General features: G+C 37.4%; 1 protein-coding gene across 4 annotated transcripts in view; it reads left to right on the plus strand.

The window, feature by feature from the left end:
- Positions 1-14,793, plus strand: part of LOC107595546 (roquin-2-like) — a 38,027-nt gene that overhangs the window by 14,887 nt on the left and 8,347 nt on the right. For 3 of the 4 annotated variants that reach the window (XM_016285977.1, XM_016285975.1, XM_016285976.1), the window contains exons 4-14: positions 61-294; positions 1,597-1,772; positions 2,156-2,356; positions 5,418-5,550; positions 5,637-5,755; positions 8,099-8,211; positions 8,501-8,737; positions 10,657-10,823; positions 10,900-11,276; positions 12,483-12,647; positions 13,025-13,177. In XM_016285977.1, the coding sequence (XP_016141463.1) occupies positions 61-294; positions 1,597-1,772; positions 2,156-2,356; positions 5,418-5,550; positions 5,637-5,755; positions 8,099-8,211; positions 8,501-8,737; positions 10,657-10,823; positions 10,900-11,276; positions 12,483-12,647; positions 13,025-13,177 (2,075 nt within the window). The remainder of the gene's footprint in view (positions 1-60; positions 295-1,596; positions 1,773-2,155; positions 2,357-5,417; positions 5,551-5,636; positions 5,756-8,098; positions 8,212-8,500; positions 8,738-10,656; positions 10,824-10,899; positions 11,277-12,482; positions 12,648-13,024; positions 13,178-14,793) is intronic. The other variant, XM_016285978.1, reaches the window with a different exon arrangement.

A 14,793-nucleotide genomic window follows, 5' to 3' on the forward strand; every position in this document is an offset into this window, starting at 1 on the left:
TATATATATATATATATATATATATATATATGTAAGCATGCATTTTCCTCTCCCACACAGGTGTAGTGACCCTCAGTCAGAGCACGCTCAGTAGACCCATGCAGAGGAAGCTGGTGACCCTGGTGAACTGCCAGCTGGTTGAGGAGGAGGGGCGAATGCGTGCAGTCCGGGCATGCAGATCTCTGGGTGAGCGCACCGTCACTGAACTGATCCTGCAGCACCAGAACCCACAGCAGCTCTCCGCTAACCTATGGGCCGCTGTGCGGGCACGCGGCTGCCAGTTTCTAGGACCTGGTGAGTTGCATACACGTGTTGTAACATTTCTTTGCACTAATTCATTTTATTATTCATCATTCAAGATACATACCTGGTTATTTTCACATATTTTGGGTTATTTACAACTTCAATTCATGTCATGACCAGAAAAAAGTAAATCTGATTACTTTCATTTGCAAGAGGATGCTAAGAAGGAAAGTGGAAGGGGTGTGACATAAAGGAGCAGGGTTCTGGAATTATATCTGTAGCACATGACCAGAAGCTTTGGAAAAGTAGTTCCACTTCAAAAGGACAATAAGATGACTTTACAGCTGCGTTTTGTGCTGAGTTCGTATTTCTTCTTTTAAAAGTGTCAACTCTTTTTCAAAGGTCAATGCTGATAGTGATATCTAGAGAGCAGGGTATAATGCAGATAACACATAATAAAAAATGTAATGACCGTGAATGAGATTTACACAAAAAAAGAAAATGTATTATTTATTGACAAGTCTGTCGGTAGATTAGTAGACTAAGGTGAGCAATGTTTGTCCTAATGTCTAAAGTGGCTAAAATTGCTGGAGCGCTATTATAGTTTTTTTATGTCAAATATGTTTTGTAGTTTTATTGGTTTTTATTTTATATGATTTAAAAAAAATAATATAATATATAAAATACCATTCAGAAGTTTGAAGTCTGAAAGATTTTATTTTATTTTTAAAGAAATTAATGCTTTTATTTGTCAAGGATGCATCAAATTGATCAAAAGTGACAGTAAAGATATTTATAATGTTTCCAAAATATTTCTGTTTCAAATAAATGCTGTTCTTTTGAAAGTTCACGTGAAAAACATTTATGATGTTTACACAAAACTATAAAGCAGCAAAAGCTGTTTCCAACATTGATAATAATAAGAAATGTTTCTTGATTTTTTTTACAAATGATTTTATTTAGTATTTTGTTTGTAAATTGCAATTTTTTTAACATTTATTTTAGGTAATGAAAATATTTTTACATAGCTGATTCTGATCATCTCAAAATGCCAAATAGAATCTGCCTGGCTGATAATGTTGTCTGTCACTAGTTGCAAGTTGTAAATAATGCGAAATATTACTTTAATGCATGTAAAGGGAATATCCAAATGTGTGTTTGTGCTTGGCTGTCAATGATGATTACTCATAGGGCAGATTCTGACTGGGAAAACACAGATTTTCCCATCTGATCTCATTTGAGTTTTCTAGTCTGAGAACATTCAGAGCATGAATCCGTTCATCTGACGTGACCAAGCACACATTGATCCATCTCAACACTAACTATGTGTCTCTGTCCGTATATGTATTGCAGCCATGCAGGAAGACGCTCTGAAGCTGGTGCTGCTGGCTCTGGAGGACGGCTCTGCTCTCTCGCGGAAGGTTCTGGTGCTGTTTGTGGTGCAGAAACTGGAAGCACGGTTCCCTCAGGCGTCTAAGACCAGCATTGGTCATGTAGTGCAGCTGCTGTACCGTGCCTCCTGCTTTAAGGTCAGAGCTAAAATCAGCTTCATGCAGCAAATGCGCTAAAACCGCTGATCACTTAACAGCTATTACGCTCAGTACTCCATCTATGTCGACTAGTCAGGAAAAGAGTTATCTGATGTGTTAAGCCTGCTGTAACATGATATTATGTGGATATAAAGTGCTTGGCAATGGGAATATCTAATAAACTCTTGATATGCATCCAGACTGCTTGATATTTGTATATGAGCTGGAGCTTGATTTACCGTGGCACCTTATGAAATCAGGAACTTAATGAGATCATTTACATCAGCAGTGTTTGTTTGGCTCAGTTGAGTGTGTTAACTATAGGGGCCTGTGCTAAATTTATATATGCACAGCGACAGGCATTTCTCTTGATCTCTTTTCAGGTGACCAAACGTGACGAAGATTCCTCACTCATGCAGCTCAAAGAGGAGTTTCGCACGTATGAAGCCCTGCGCCGTGAACACGACGCTCAGATCATTCACATCGCCATGGAAGCAGGACTGCGTATCTCACCGGAGCAGTGGTCGTCTCTGCTGTACGGGGATCTCATGCACAAATCTCACATGCAGTCAATCATAGACAAGGTACCGCATGTATATTGCATAAATCATCAAAATGAGAATAAATATAATATAATATAATTTATTAAATATAATATATCACATAATAATTTAAAGATTTTAATAACAATAATACGATTTTTGAATGCTCTTAATTTTCATGCTCACCATGTCTGCATTTATTTCCTAAAAATAATAATAGTAAAAAAAAAAATAATAAAAAAAAATAAAAAAAAATTATATATATATATATAAGGAATGGGAAGATTCACTAATTCGGATCAGTGCATCGGCATAAAAGTTAACGATGCAATGCATCGATTTGAAAAAGTGTGCATCGGCTACAAGTTGGCATTTGTATCACGATGCATCGTTTCTAACTTATTTGCATCGGTAAAAACCTATTTATTTATATATAATTACTAGTGGATGCGCTATACTTTTATTATTTAGAAAGTGACCAATAATCTGTGACCAATATTTTATATGTAGATTGATTTCTCCTCTCTGAGCTGTTTCTCAAGCGCGTTTCTCATCACCACTACTTCTGTGTGAATCTAACAAATCAATTGTGGTGAAAGCGGTTCCATAAACGACAAATTAAGTTCACGCAAAAAAGATATTTGATGAATTACCAAAAAATATTCATTCATATCAAAGATCTATGTGTATAATATCTTTGAACAAAACCCACTTTTATCTTGTTGACAAAGTACGTGAATTAGTGGTCATGATACAGGAATTTCTAACTTCAATACCTTGAAAAATATCAATATCAAAGTACTCGGGAACCGGAAGTTGCAACTGACTTCAGTGTTGTGATGTATTTCCAAATGAAATGGAATATTGAATAAAGGGTGGGGTTTTATTGTGGTGCACCTCCTCTCCACCTCTTGCTCATAGCAGAAGGCCTTTGTTCACCCCCCGGAGCCGTGTGAGACACTTTTTTTTTTATGGATGGGCGCATTTTATTTAACTGCTTTTGGACTGATGCATGAAACACCTGCTGAGTGCCATGAAACAGCTTGAAAGATCAAAGACAATTTTTAATATAACTCAGACTGGATTCATCTGAAAGAAGAAAGACATATACACCTAGGATGATTTGAGGATGAGTAATTTATGGGCTAATTTTCAAATTGTGGGCGTACTCAGTAACGGACTATGATTTAAAAGTAACGAAGTAGATTATTTTGCTTAATTTGTACTTAAGTACAAGTAAAAGTACAGCTTTAAAAATATACTCAAAAAAGTACAAGTACCCGAAAAAACTACTTAATTACAGTAACGTGAGTAGTTGTAATTCGTTACCTCCACCACTGAAAGTTACAAAGCTCAAAGTCCACTTCAAAAGGAGATATTTTATTTAACAGAAATCACTTTTCAAAAACTACAACGAACGACTCGTTTGGACTACAACGCATATTTTCCGGGATTTGTGATATCACAAATACCGACGAATGAAACGAGACCTGGTTGAGCTGCACTAGAGAAGGCAACGAGTGTCATCACTATGTCGGAGACACGCTAGCTTTCCCAAGCCAGACGAACTTAGAGTGGTTACAATCATCTGGGTTTAAATCGCGCTCAAATTGATTTGATATTGACGCAATATTTACACTGAAGTTCGCAGGCGGTTATGATAAGGGGTGTGACATTTCCCAACCAGCCGCCGAGTGCTGCCAATCACAGCACACACTGGCCCAGCTAACCAATCACAGCACACACTGGCCCAGCTAACCAATCACAACACACACTGGCCCAGCTAACCAATCACAACACATTTTGTATCATTTTTAATTCAGTGATTTTAACTTTTAATTTAGTTATTTTAATGCTTTAAAGAGCTATTTTAGATTGAAATGTTCTAATGTTCTGCTATCTGTTTTGCTAACTATAAAAGGTACAGCTGTAATAAAACTAGAGAGAAAGGCTGCATGGCTAGAAACTGTAAAAAAAAAAAAAAAGAAAAGTCAAATAATAGTATGCGAGAGAGTCAGAGCTTGGTCCAGGCCTATGTTAAATTTGCTTCATGGAACCAAATCATTTGACAATGAGTCAGACTAACTGAAATAAGCCTGACTCATTTGGTAAACTTGTTTTATGAAACAGGCCTCGAGGCATTAGAAGTGATCATATATTTTCCATTGCATCGTATTGCATCGAATCGCATTGTGTTGAATCGAATCTAATCGAAATTGGATCGCACTGCATCGTAATAGGGGTGAATCGTATTGCATCGCATCGGTAGCTGCTTCATATGTATCTTTAATGTATCGTATCGTTGGCTATGCATCGAGATGCGTATTGCATCGGCCTCATTATGGAGATGCACATCCCTAATATATTTATATATATATATATATATATACAGTTTACATATGTATGTAAACTAATAATATTTCAATATATACTGTATATATAATTTTTATTTATATTTTTTTTAAATTGTAATTTATTCCTGTGTTGGCACAGCTGAAATTATCAATGTTGAAAACATTTTTTTCTGTTTACTTTTTTGCAGGAACTGTGATAATTGTTTTAGGATTCTTTGATAAATAAAATTAAACAAATATTTTTCAAGCAATTTAGTGCATTCCTGCTAAATACAAGTATTTTTACACCAAACTTTTGAATGGTATTGTATCAAGGTTTCGCCAAAAATATGAAGCAGCACAACTGTTTTCAATAGAGATAATGGTAAAGAAAAATTCTTGAGCAGAAAATTATATTAAATCGTAGCAGAATGATTTCTGAAGGATCATGTGACACATGTGAAATAATATTAATTTGACAGTATATTGACATAGAAAACGGAATTGACATTTAACGTTTTATAATTGTTATAATATTTTACAAAATTACTGTTTTTACTGTATTTTTTGTCAAATAAATGCAGCTTTGGTGAGCTTAAGAGACTTCTTTCCCAAAAAAAATTAAAAATCATAATTATTCCAAACTTTTGACCAGTAGTGCAAAAATATAGTAAAGCAATTATGTATAGATTTTTGTTGAATGTGTTTGGCATTTTTGTCGCTTTGCTACACATCTTAATGCATTCGTCCTTTCCACCCCATCGCCACAGCTTCAATCCCCAGAATCCTTTGCAAAGAGCGTGCAGGAGCTCACCATAATCCTGCAGAGAACAGGAGACCCAGCCAACCTCAACAGCCTCAGAGCTCCTCTCGAGCGGCTAGCCGGCATCGACCACAACCCTGGTGAGGATGCGCACTCACACTTCCACAGAGATGCAAACGCAAGCAGATTACATAGCAATAACCTGTGTGTGTGTGTGTGTGTGTAGATGCGGCCTCTCCATCCTGGACAGAGCTGGAGAGTGTGTTATTGGCTGTGAAGGTTGTTGTCCACGGACTGGTGGAATTCATCCAAAACTTCTGCAAAAAGAGCAATGAAAGCCCCCAGGTACAGCATGAGCTCTCTCTGCACTGTTTCCAATCCATGTCACTTTAAGTACAGCTGCCCGAAACATTTTAATTTTTTTTAAATTTTATCAGCAAAAGTCAAACAATGAATGATGTTCTGACACCGTTTAATATTGTTTTTGACAGATATACCTGTCATTCAACGGTCTTCTTCTGAGGCCCTCCCCAAACGAACGCGGTTATTTTTAAAACTGCAGCTTTTTCTACTCGGTTTGGCCGTACGTCCACACGCAAAACGCAGCACCAGTTCACTGAAACCGAACATTTTTGAAAACGCCTGCCAGGGTGAAGAATTTAAAAAACTGTGCAGTGTTATCATGTAGACGGCGAAACCGGAATTTTTGGCTTGTGACGTCGGCGCCTGCGCTGTTATCTCCACCTACAGGAGACTTTTTCAGGCTTCTGATTGGCCAACATGGCTTTACGGTTGAGATTATATAGCCACCTGATGGTTTGGCATGCTCTTGACAGTGCTTCATAGCATGCGTTTGCGTTTTCATGTGGACTGAGATTTTTTTTTTAAATGGAAGAACGAAAAACTCCGTTTTTAAAAATACCCGTGTACGTGTGGACATGGCCTGATAGTTGAAAGTGTGACGTCATTTTCACTTTAAATATATCGTTAAGTTATAGCACAAAAAAGTTTGAACGATCATCAGAGGGTTGGTTAAAAAAAATAAAAAGAGTGAAGCTTACCAAAATGTAATCTTCTGTTATAAAATTGCCCAATGTATGTTTTTTTGCCGAAAAACATAAAAAAAGCGGATTTTTTTTAAAGAGCTTGTTGTGATAAGGTTCAAGAGGGTGGAAGGAAGACAGGGTCCGCGTGATTGGGACTCGTGCTTTATTTGAGGTTCTCTGGCACAAACAAAAGAAGTGGTGCCCACTGCGCTTTCAATCACTTATTAAATAACTCAGAATATAAATCTGCATACAATTCCGGCTCCCGCAACCAGTCTCCCTGTGTGGCTTGAGTTCCCAGTCAGTCTCTCCCTTTACATGCTCCAGGTGGCCCCTTTTATCTGGTCTCTCCACACCAATTACTGAAACGAGACACAGGTGTTTATCATTTGCGCTTGACCTACTTACGCTCGTCTCCTGCCTCTCTCTCCCGGTGCAAACCTCGCTGAACCACTCCCCCCTCGCCACACTTGTCATCTAATGATATGTCTAAAGTAATCCAGTGTTCTTCTAATGTCAATCGATACATTTAAATATATAATTAAACATACTCACAATATATATTTAATAACATATTTAATAATAAATAATATTTATATAATTAATTCATATATATATATATATATATATATATTTATATTTATTTATATAATTTTTTATATAATTAAAAGATTTCTAATATATATATATATATATATATAGCTGTGTGTGTGTGTGTGTTTTGAAAAAAAGTTTCTTATAAATTGATCAAAAATACAATAAAAACATAATATTGTGAAATATTATTACAATTTAAAATAACTGTTTTCTATTTAAATGTATTTTAAAATGTAATTTATTCCTGTGATGCGCAGCTGTATTTTCTGCATCATCACTCCAGTCTTCAGTGTCACATGATCCTCCAGAAATCAAGAAACATTTCTTATTCATTTCTTATTCTTATTATGAATGGTGAAAACTGTTGTGCTGCTCTGATAAATAGAAAGACAAAAATAACAGAACTGTATTTATTTGAAATAGAAATGTTTTGTCACATTATAAATGTCTTTACTGTCACTTTTGATCAATTTAATGTCTTCTTGTTGAAACAAAGTATTAATTTATGAAAAAAAAACTTATAGACCCCTAACCTTTTAACTGTAGTGTATATAATATTGTATGTATTATTTATTTATAATTAATTGAAATATCTTGTTTTTAAAATACTTTAATTATTGATGTATTATTTAATGTATATTTAAATAAATATTCAAATTATATGTAAGAAAAAAAAAGTTTTTTTGACATTAAATTATTATACACGGTTTGGTGTACAAACATAATAATCATATAATTTGAAAACAGAGATTTTCCCTTAGAGCATAAAGCTCTGATATATTTAGAATGTGTGTAGAAATAAATAGATTTCTTGGTGAAAACAACTTCAAATGATACAGCAGGCCACAAATAATCACAGACACATTAGTTTAATAGCTCTGCACTCATACTGTATGTCAACTATTGACTCAGTTGTATCTATTTTTGTTTCTCCCAAGGAATTTTGATACTCAAGTTTCCTAAACTATGAAAGGGCAACCTATAACCAGATTATTTATTCATCATTCTGAAACAGTCTGAAATGTATTCTGTTCTCCTTTTTCAGGCTCAACCCAACTGCAAGTACAAGACGAGTATGTGCAGGGACTTACGGCAGCAGGGCGGCTGCCCAAGAGGGGCCAGTTGCACTTTTGCCCACACGCAGGAGGAGCTCGAGAAGTGAGAACACACACTCTTTCACACACATACACACAATCTTGATGACCATAACTAGCCAGTCTCGTGCTGTAATGCACAAAAGAGCACTGGCACACACGCACCTCTCCGCCTTCCCACGTCTCCTGTTCCTCATTCTTATTCAAGCTCATCCACGCGATCCCACCAACACAACAGCACACTTTACAGAACACTGGCATGACTGTGCCAGGATCTGCCGTACCTCCCTCCCGTCACCCCATTTCCTCCCCTCCTCTCTTATGTTCTCTCCACATCTTTCTGTCTCTTTCAGGCACAGAATGAGGAATAGGAAACCCAGCGGGGCGGTGAGGCTCTTCCCGTCAGTTCCAGCGGTTATGCCCAAAACCGGCACCAAAGGAGCAGTCCCAGGGTCAGAGGTGAAGAACCACGAGAAAGGCGTCCCAGAGGATGCGTCTCCTACTCAGCTCATCCCAAGAGGAGGAGACCACCAGGAGGACAAAACTCTCCCCAATAGTGCTAACGGACTGCCTGCTGCCAGCCTAGAACAGTAAGTGTGCTTCACTATTACTGAAGCTCTGACTTACAAATTTGAATAAACTCTGAATATTCAACTTCGGTGCATAGCTCCTGCAGCGTTTGTGCCAGAGACATGAATGATGCCTCAAATCATCTGGCTTGTTGAGGAGACATGTGTATCGCTCTTCAAAGGGCTTGGACTTGCGATTGTCAAGGATACAAATTTGTCGCTTTCCTGCAAAAATCAGATAACCGTTCCATTTCAATTGCAAAATAGGGCATGTGAATGCAAACATTTGAATGCGAAGATATTAAGACAACCAAATATATTACTATTGTAATTTTACTGTTGTTCTGTAAAATTCTTCTTCTTCTTTTTCTTCTTCTTCTTATAAATACTCATTTTTTATGTTATGGGAGAATAGTATTTTGCTCTAGTAATGTATTTGAAGAGTTTGGTTCCAAAACGCGATAAACGCCATTAAAAAAAATATTTGAGTTTCCGCCAAAACCAGTATTGTATCTGGTCCATTTTTAATTTTATGCAAAATGCGATATCCGCCGAGTTATTCTGTCATGTTTTCTCCCTTTCTTTCCAAACCGCAACAAACGCCAGTCTCCCTTCTCTGCAGAATGCGATATAGCCGCTCAACCAATCACAGCGCACCATTCCACGCACTGTAGACAGTAATGGTGGTGCTTTGAATACACCCGGCATCCTAGTTTTCCTCATCTATTTTGTACTTCATGATCAACAAACAAACTTAGGGCTGCACGATAAATCGCATGTGATTGTCATGCGCATCTCGTCAGTAATGACAGTTCTGTGATTAATAGTAAATCTCCATCACGTGCTTTCAGATGGAGCGGCATTTAATACACAGAGCCGTAGATCACTGCTATATCGCCTTCATAATCGCAGTTGAGTCACATTCGATTATTCCATAGCTTGTCAGTATAAGTGTGATTATTAATGCCATTAATGTTTTTGTTAATACAGCGTATAACACTAGTCAATTAAATGAATGTAACATGGCAAACATGAATGCACTTTTGGAAGTTGAATGTAAGGGAAATGTCATTTTGTAATTTCTGTGGTTTAATGTGATATTGTTGTTCATGTATGTTCATGATGAAATTTTCTTTTATTATTGTAATTAATTTATAGCATTAACAAGATGACCCATTGAATTCATATATATATATTAGTGCTGTCATTCGATTAAAAAAATGTATTTGCAGTTAATCCCACCTAACATTAAAGTTTTTAAATATACTTTTATATTGCAATAATTTCACATTCAATATTCAAATGAATGTAGAAACAACATAAAGTCAGTATATTTTTTATATTTGTTTAATGGCATCTTTTGATGTCTCTACTGAAATAGTTTTTCCCCCTAATATTTAGCCATTAACTATAGCCATTCAGCATTACAGTATAATTGAGAGCTATCAATTGTGGAGTGACTAGAAGTATAATAAATTAACATTTATTATACTTTAAAAAATAACTTATAATTTAAGTGAACTTAACAAAAACAACTTTACACATGTAAGATTAAGTCCATGAAGAAAGTGATTGCATTTTTATTAGTGTTTTTTGCACAAGTTGAGTGAGGATTACTGCTTTACGGTATGATTTACCTAGAAATTTACGGTATGATTGTCATCAACACAAATTACAGATGAAAATAATTACACATGGGCCTGTTATTTAATTGAATGTGTTTACGTGCGAACAGTGAAAAACATTAATACAATTTTATTAATAAAAAATATTAAGTAAAATTCTTAAGATTATATAAAAATGTAATCAACTTACAGCCTTATTTTTTTTTCATTTAGAAATATGAATGTGCCATTTCTTTGTAAGATTCTTTAAATTAGATGCCTTTGCTCACCTTTGGTTCTCATGGAAATTCTTATTGTTTCTTATTTTTCTTCCAGAATTCCCATCAGTCGGAGCCAGTCCTCTGCGATAGCTTCGGGATTGTGTACAGAGGACGACTGTGGTCTCCTCAAACATGGGCCTGTCCTCACGAGAGCTCATCCTAAGATTTACTACTCTCAGGACCAGAGACCATATGACCTGTCACCCTACCACCAACCTGCCTGTAAGTGTCATATCCTGAATCACTCTCTTGTGGCATGTAATCTTCCATTACACTCACTCTGATCTGTTTTCCACAGTTCCTCCTCACAAGTCATGCAACGCTCGTTTCCATCGTTCCAGCAACGTGCCCGAATCCTTGTTACCCCCTTCCGTGGGCCCTCTATACCCAGATCAGCACCCCTCTATTCCTCCTGCAGACAGATTAGGCCCCGCTCCGTATGGGCAACCCTCGACCTACACCTCTATGTCCCACGCACATGGCATGTACACCCCAGTCTATGACAGCAGGCGCATGTGGAGGCCGCCGCTGTATCCCAGGGATGGCGGGAGGAGTAACTCTCTCCCTCCGGAGGTTTTTCATTCCACCGTCTACCAGCCTCCCCTCCGGGAGCGCTTCAACTCGCTGGACAGCCCCTACTGCAGCACAGCGGAGCAGAGAGCGGCAATGCACAGGGCAGGTTTTATTATCTCATGTCTTACAGGCTCATTCATGTTTGATGAAAGAGTGTCAGTTGAAAATTCTCTTCCATAGTAATTTTTTTACAGTCCTTTGGTTTCTGTTGTGCTAGGAAGGCCATTGGTCCAAAATCTCTTCATATAGCTTAAATATCAGTATACAACAATTAGGGATGCATGATAAATCTGTCTATTTTAGAGATTTTTTTATTTCAGTATTTTGTTGATAGTGGATGTAATTTATTTTACTATTATCTATGTACTGTAACAGTATTTATCAATATTTTGAATTAGCTTTTATTTTTAATTTCTTAAAGGGATAGTTTACCCAAAAATGAAAATTCCGTCATTAATTACCAACCCTCGTGTCGTTCCAAACCCGTAAGACCTTCATTCATCTTTGGAACACAAATTAAGATATATTTGATGAAATCAGAGAGCTTTCTGACCCTGCATAGACAGCAATGCAACTGAAACGTTCCCAGGCTCAGAAAAGTAGCCAGGACAATGTTAAAATAGTCCATGTGACATCAGTGGTTCAACTGTGATATTATGAAGCTATGAGAATACTTTTTGTGCACAAAGAAAACAAAAATAATGACTTTATTCAACAATTTCTTCTCTTCCGTGTCAGACTTCTACGCGCATTCACGACAGCAAAACGATGTATGCGTGTGTGCATTCCTCTGCTTGTAAACAAGCCACAGCGCATCCGGGTTCTCCGACAGAATGCCGGCTCATGCGTCAACCGAAGCACACGCATCCGTCGTGGTACTGTCGTGAACGTGGAGAAGTCTGACACGGTTCTGTTGCTTTGTGCAGAATTCCCTGTGTAAATTGATATGGAAACTTGGGCCTGGTTACATGTAAATTTATGTATTTTTATTTATGTAAATTTATTAGGCTTAAAGGTGAAGTGTGTCATTTCTCTGCCACTAGTGGCTTCAAATGGAATTGTAGTTTGCGTGTTTGTCCAGCCACACAACATTGTCTCAATCAAAGGCATGAGTTTGCTTGTGTCTACCTGTGTATCCGAGGAATGAAAGACAGGGGAATATTTGAAAATTGTTTTTAAAAAGTCATTATTTTCACACAGCTGGTTGCTCAGAAATCACATTCTTCACTTTTAAAAGTAAAATAGGTGACTAAGCTGTTTCATCATGAGAATGGAGAAGATAAAAAACATTTTCTGTCTTTTGTATAGGACGCGTACAACCGTGTTCCTCTTGGCTATGAGGAACTCTATCGCCACAAACAGGAACAGTGGGTACATCCCCACAGCAACATGAACAGGCCCTCCCAGTCCTCCCCAGTCTTCACTGTGGATGTGTGTCCAGAGGTACGGCCCACCGATATGGTGTTTTTAGAGGTGTGTGTCATGGGAAAACTACACCACATGTCTGCACCGTGCTAAAGTGGCGTTAAATCAGATTTGTTATTTCTTCAATTAATTACTTTGGCACCGAAGCTGCAGTCACCCTTCTGAGGTGTGTTAAGCTATTTTATGTGGGTCTGTTGCTCAGCAACTGATAAATCCAAAGCAAGAAGCAGTTCTGTCCTGAAAATTGTGTGTGTGCGCACAAGCGCTTTGAAACGCATGAACTCTCAGAGAAAGATTTGGCACCACGGAGGCTGAGTCACTTTATATTGTTTCTTTCCACCCCCATTTATTTGAATCTGGCAGCCTGTTGCACACGGGTGGGTGTGAGATCGAATGTTGTCATCTCACTCTTTCTCCTCCTTTAGCATCCTGAGGGTGTAGGTGGTGGGCGTATGACTTGTAAGTGTCATGGTGGAGAAGAGAGCTTTACCCACTATTCGCCCTGGTCGTGCAGCACCATCAGCCCATTTGAGTCAGAGCCCCACCATTTGTCAACCCACTCCTGTTCCAAACAGCTAGTAAGTGGTCGCATCACAATTGCACTAATTTACTTTTATAACGGCTTACTCAATAACACATTTCTATTGAATCCTTCAAAGGGCGTCAAAATTAATATGAAACAGGTGCAAGGGGATTCACTTCAGAACACCTTTACACTTATACACTAATACACATTGATATAAATATTATTCTTTAACAGACTGATTGATTCTCTCAAACTGTGGAGTCATTTCAGATCAGATTTACATTGAAATACTTTTAAATGTGCTTATTCTTAAAGCTGCAGTCTGTAAGTTTTGCCTCTTTGTCGCCATCTCTGTTTGAAAACCTGCAATTGCAGCTGGGTGCGGAATTATCTTCCTTGCCTGAGTTGTGAGTCGGCGCGGCTCCAGCGCGGATTAATCTAATGTTCTGAAGAGTATGTGTGTGTGGCAGTCAGTCACCGCACCGGTGTGGATATTTACTGTACTTCGCAATCACAGATTCTAGCCTACATCTTGGAATATATGACCCAAATAAGAATTTTCACCGTATATTGTCATCTGAACAAGTAAGTAACAAGTCTGCCACGTTTGTTCTGACCAACTGAGGAAAAAAAGCATTACAATAAATCGCGTTACCAATGGTGATTTAATCTAAAGATCGGTTATCAAACCATGCAAATTATTATTATTGTTATACTTTATTCTCAAATTATTAATGTTAACAACATTGCGTGATGAGTATAGTGTGTATTAGTGTGTAGATTTCCATTTCTGAACAGTCTAATCTCTAATTGTCATACCATTCGAATTTCATATTAAGAAATTCTTTAACCCAAAAAGCAAATTATGCTCCCTTTGAACTGGTTGTCTTTAAAATACAAATCTTGTGTAATCCCAGGCTATCTGTAATCAGAAGCACATTTATAACTGGAATATAATTTAATTTAATTCACATGTGTTTCATAAACACATAATCCTTTCTGAATTTCAATCGGCCATCAAAATGATAAATTTAATTATTCCAACTGCTGTGAGAAAAGGCTAGAAACGATCCGCCACCTGCAGGATCCTCACATGCGATAGCCTATTAGCCGGGACAACTTCTTTATGCTTACAGACGTGACGTAATGACGCAGCAGCATGCTCGAATTTCCTGTGAAAACCTACCCATACCACTCATTAGAAAACATTATTATCAGCTAACCGTTGTGAATCGGGCTAAAGTAAGGTGATAGTTTTGAACACTGTCTGGTTATGTACTTGCTCAAATATTGATTTTGGATCATTTTTAACCAAAAGAAGTTATGGACTGCAGCTTTAAATAGATTCATATTAATTCCCTCAGACTAAATCAACAGGGAATATTTAGAGGGTGTAAGTTTAGTCACTTCAGATCAAATTCACACTGAAATACTTTTAAATGTAGTTTTTTAATTACCACATTACTATTGATTCCCTCAAACTGAATCAACAATGAATGTGTAGATGGTACAATTGGAGTCACTTCAGATCAGATTCACACTGATTAAAGCTCTCAACGCATGTTCAGGAGGAGCCTAATCATCCAGTCCTGTCAATCATCGCTACGACCGTATATAAGCAGCAGTCATTGCTCCGTTCCTGCGACAATTCTTTCGGCATCCCTCCAC

Source organism: Sinocyclocheilus grahami, unplaced genomic scaffold, assembly GCF_001515645.1.
Source record: "Sinocyclocheilus grahami isolate Dianchi unplaced genomic scaffold, SAMN03320097.WGS_v1.1 scaffold204.1, whole genome shotgun sequence".
Classification (NCBI taxonomy): Eukaryota; Metazoa; Chordata; class Actinopteri; order Cypriniformes; family Cyprinidae; genus Sinocyclocheilus; species Sinocyclocheilus grahami.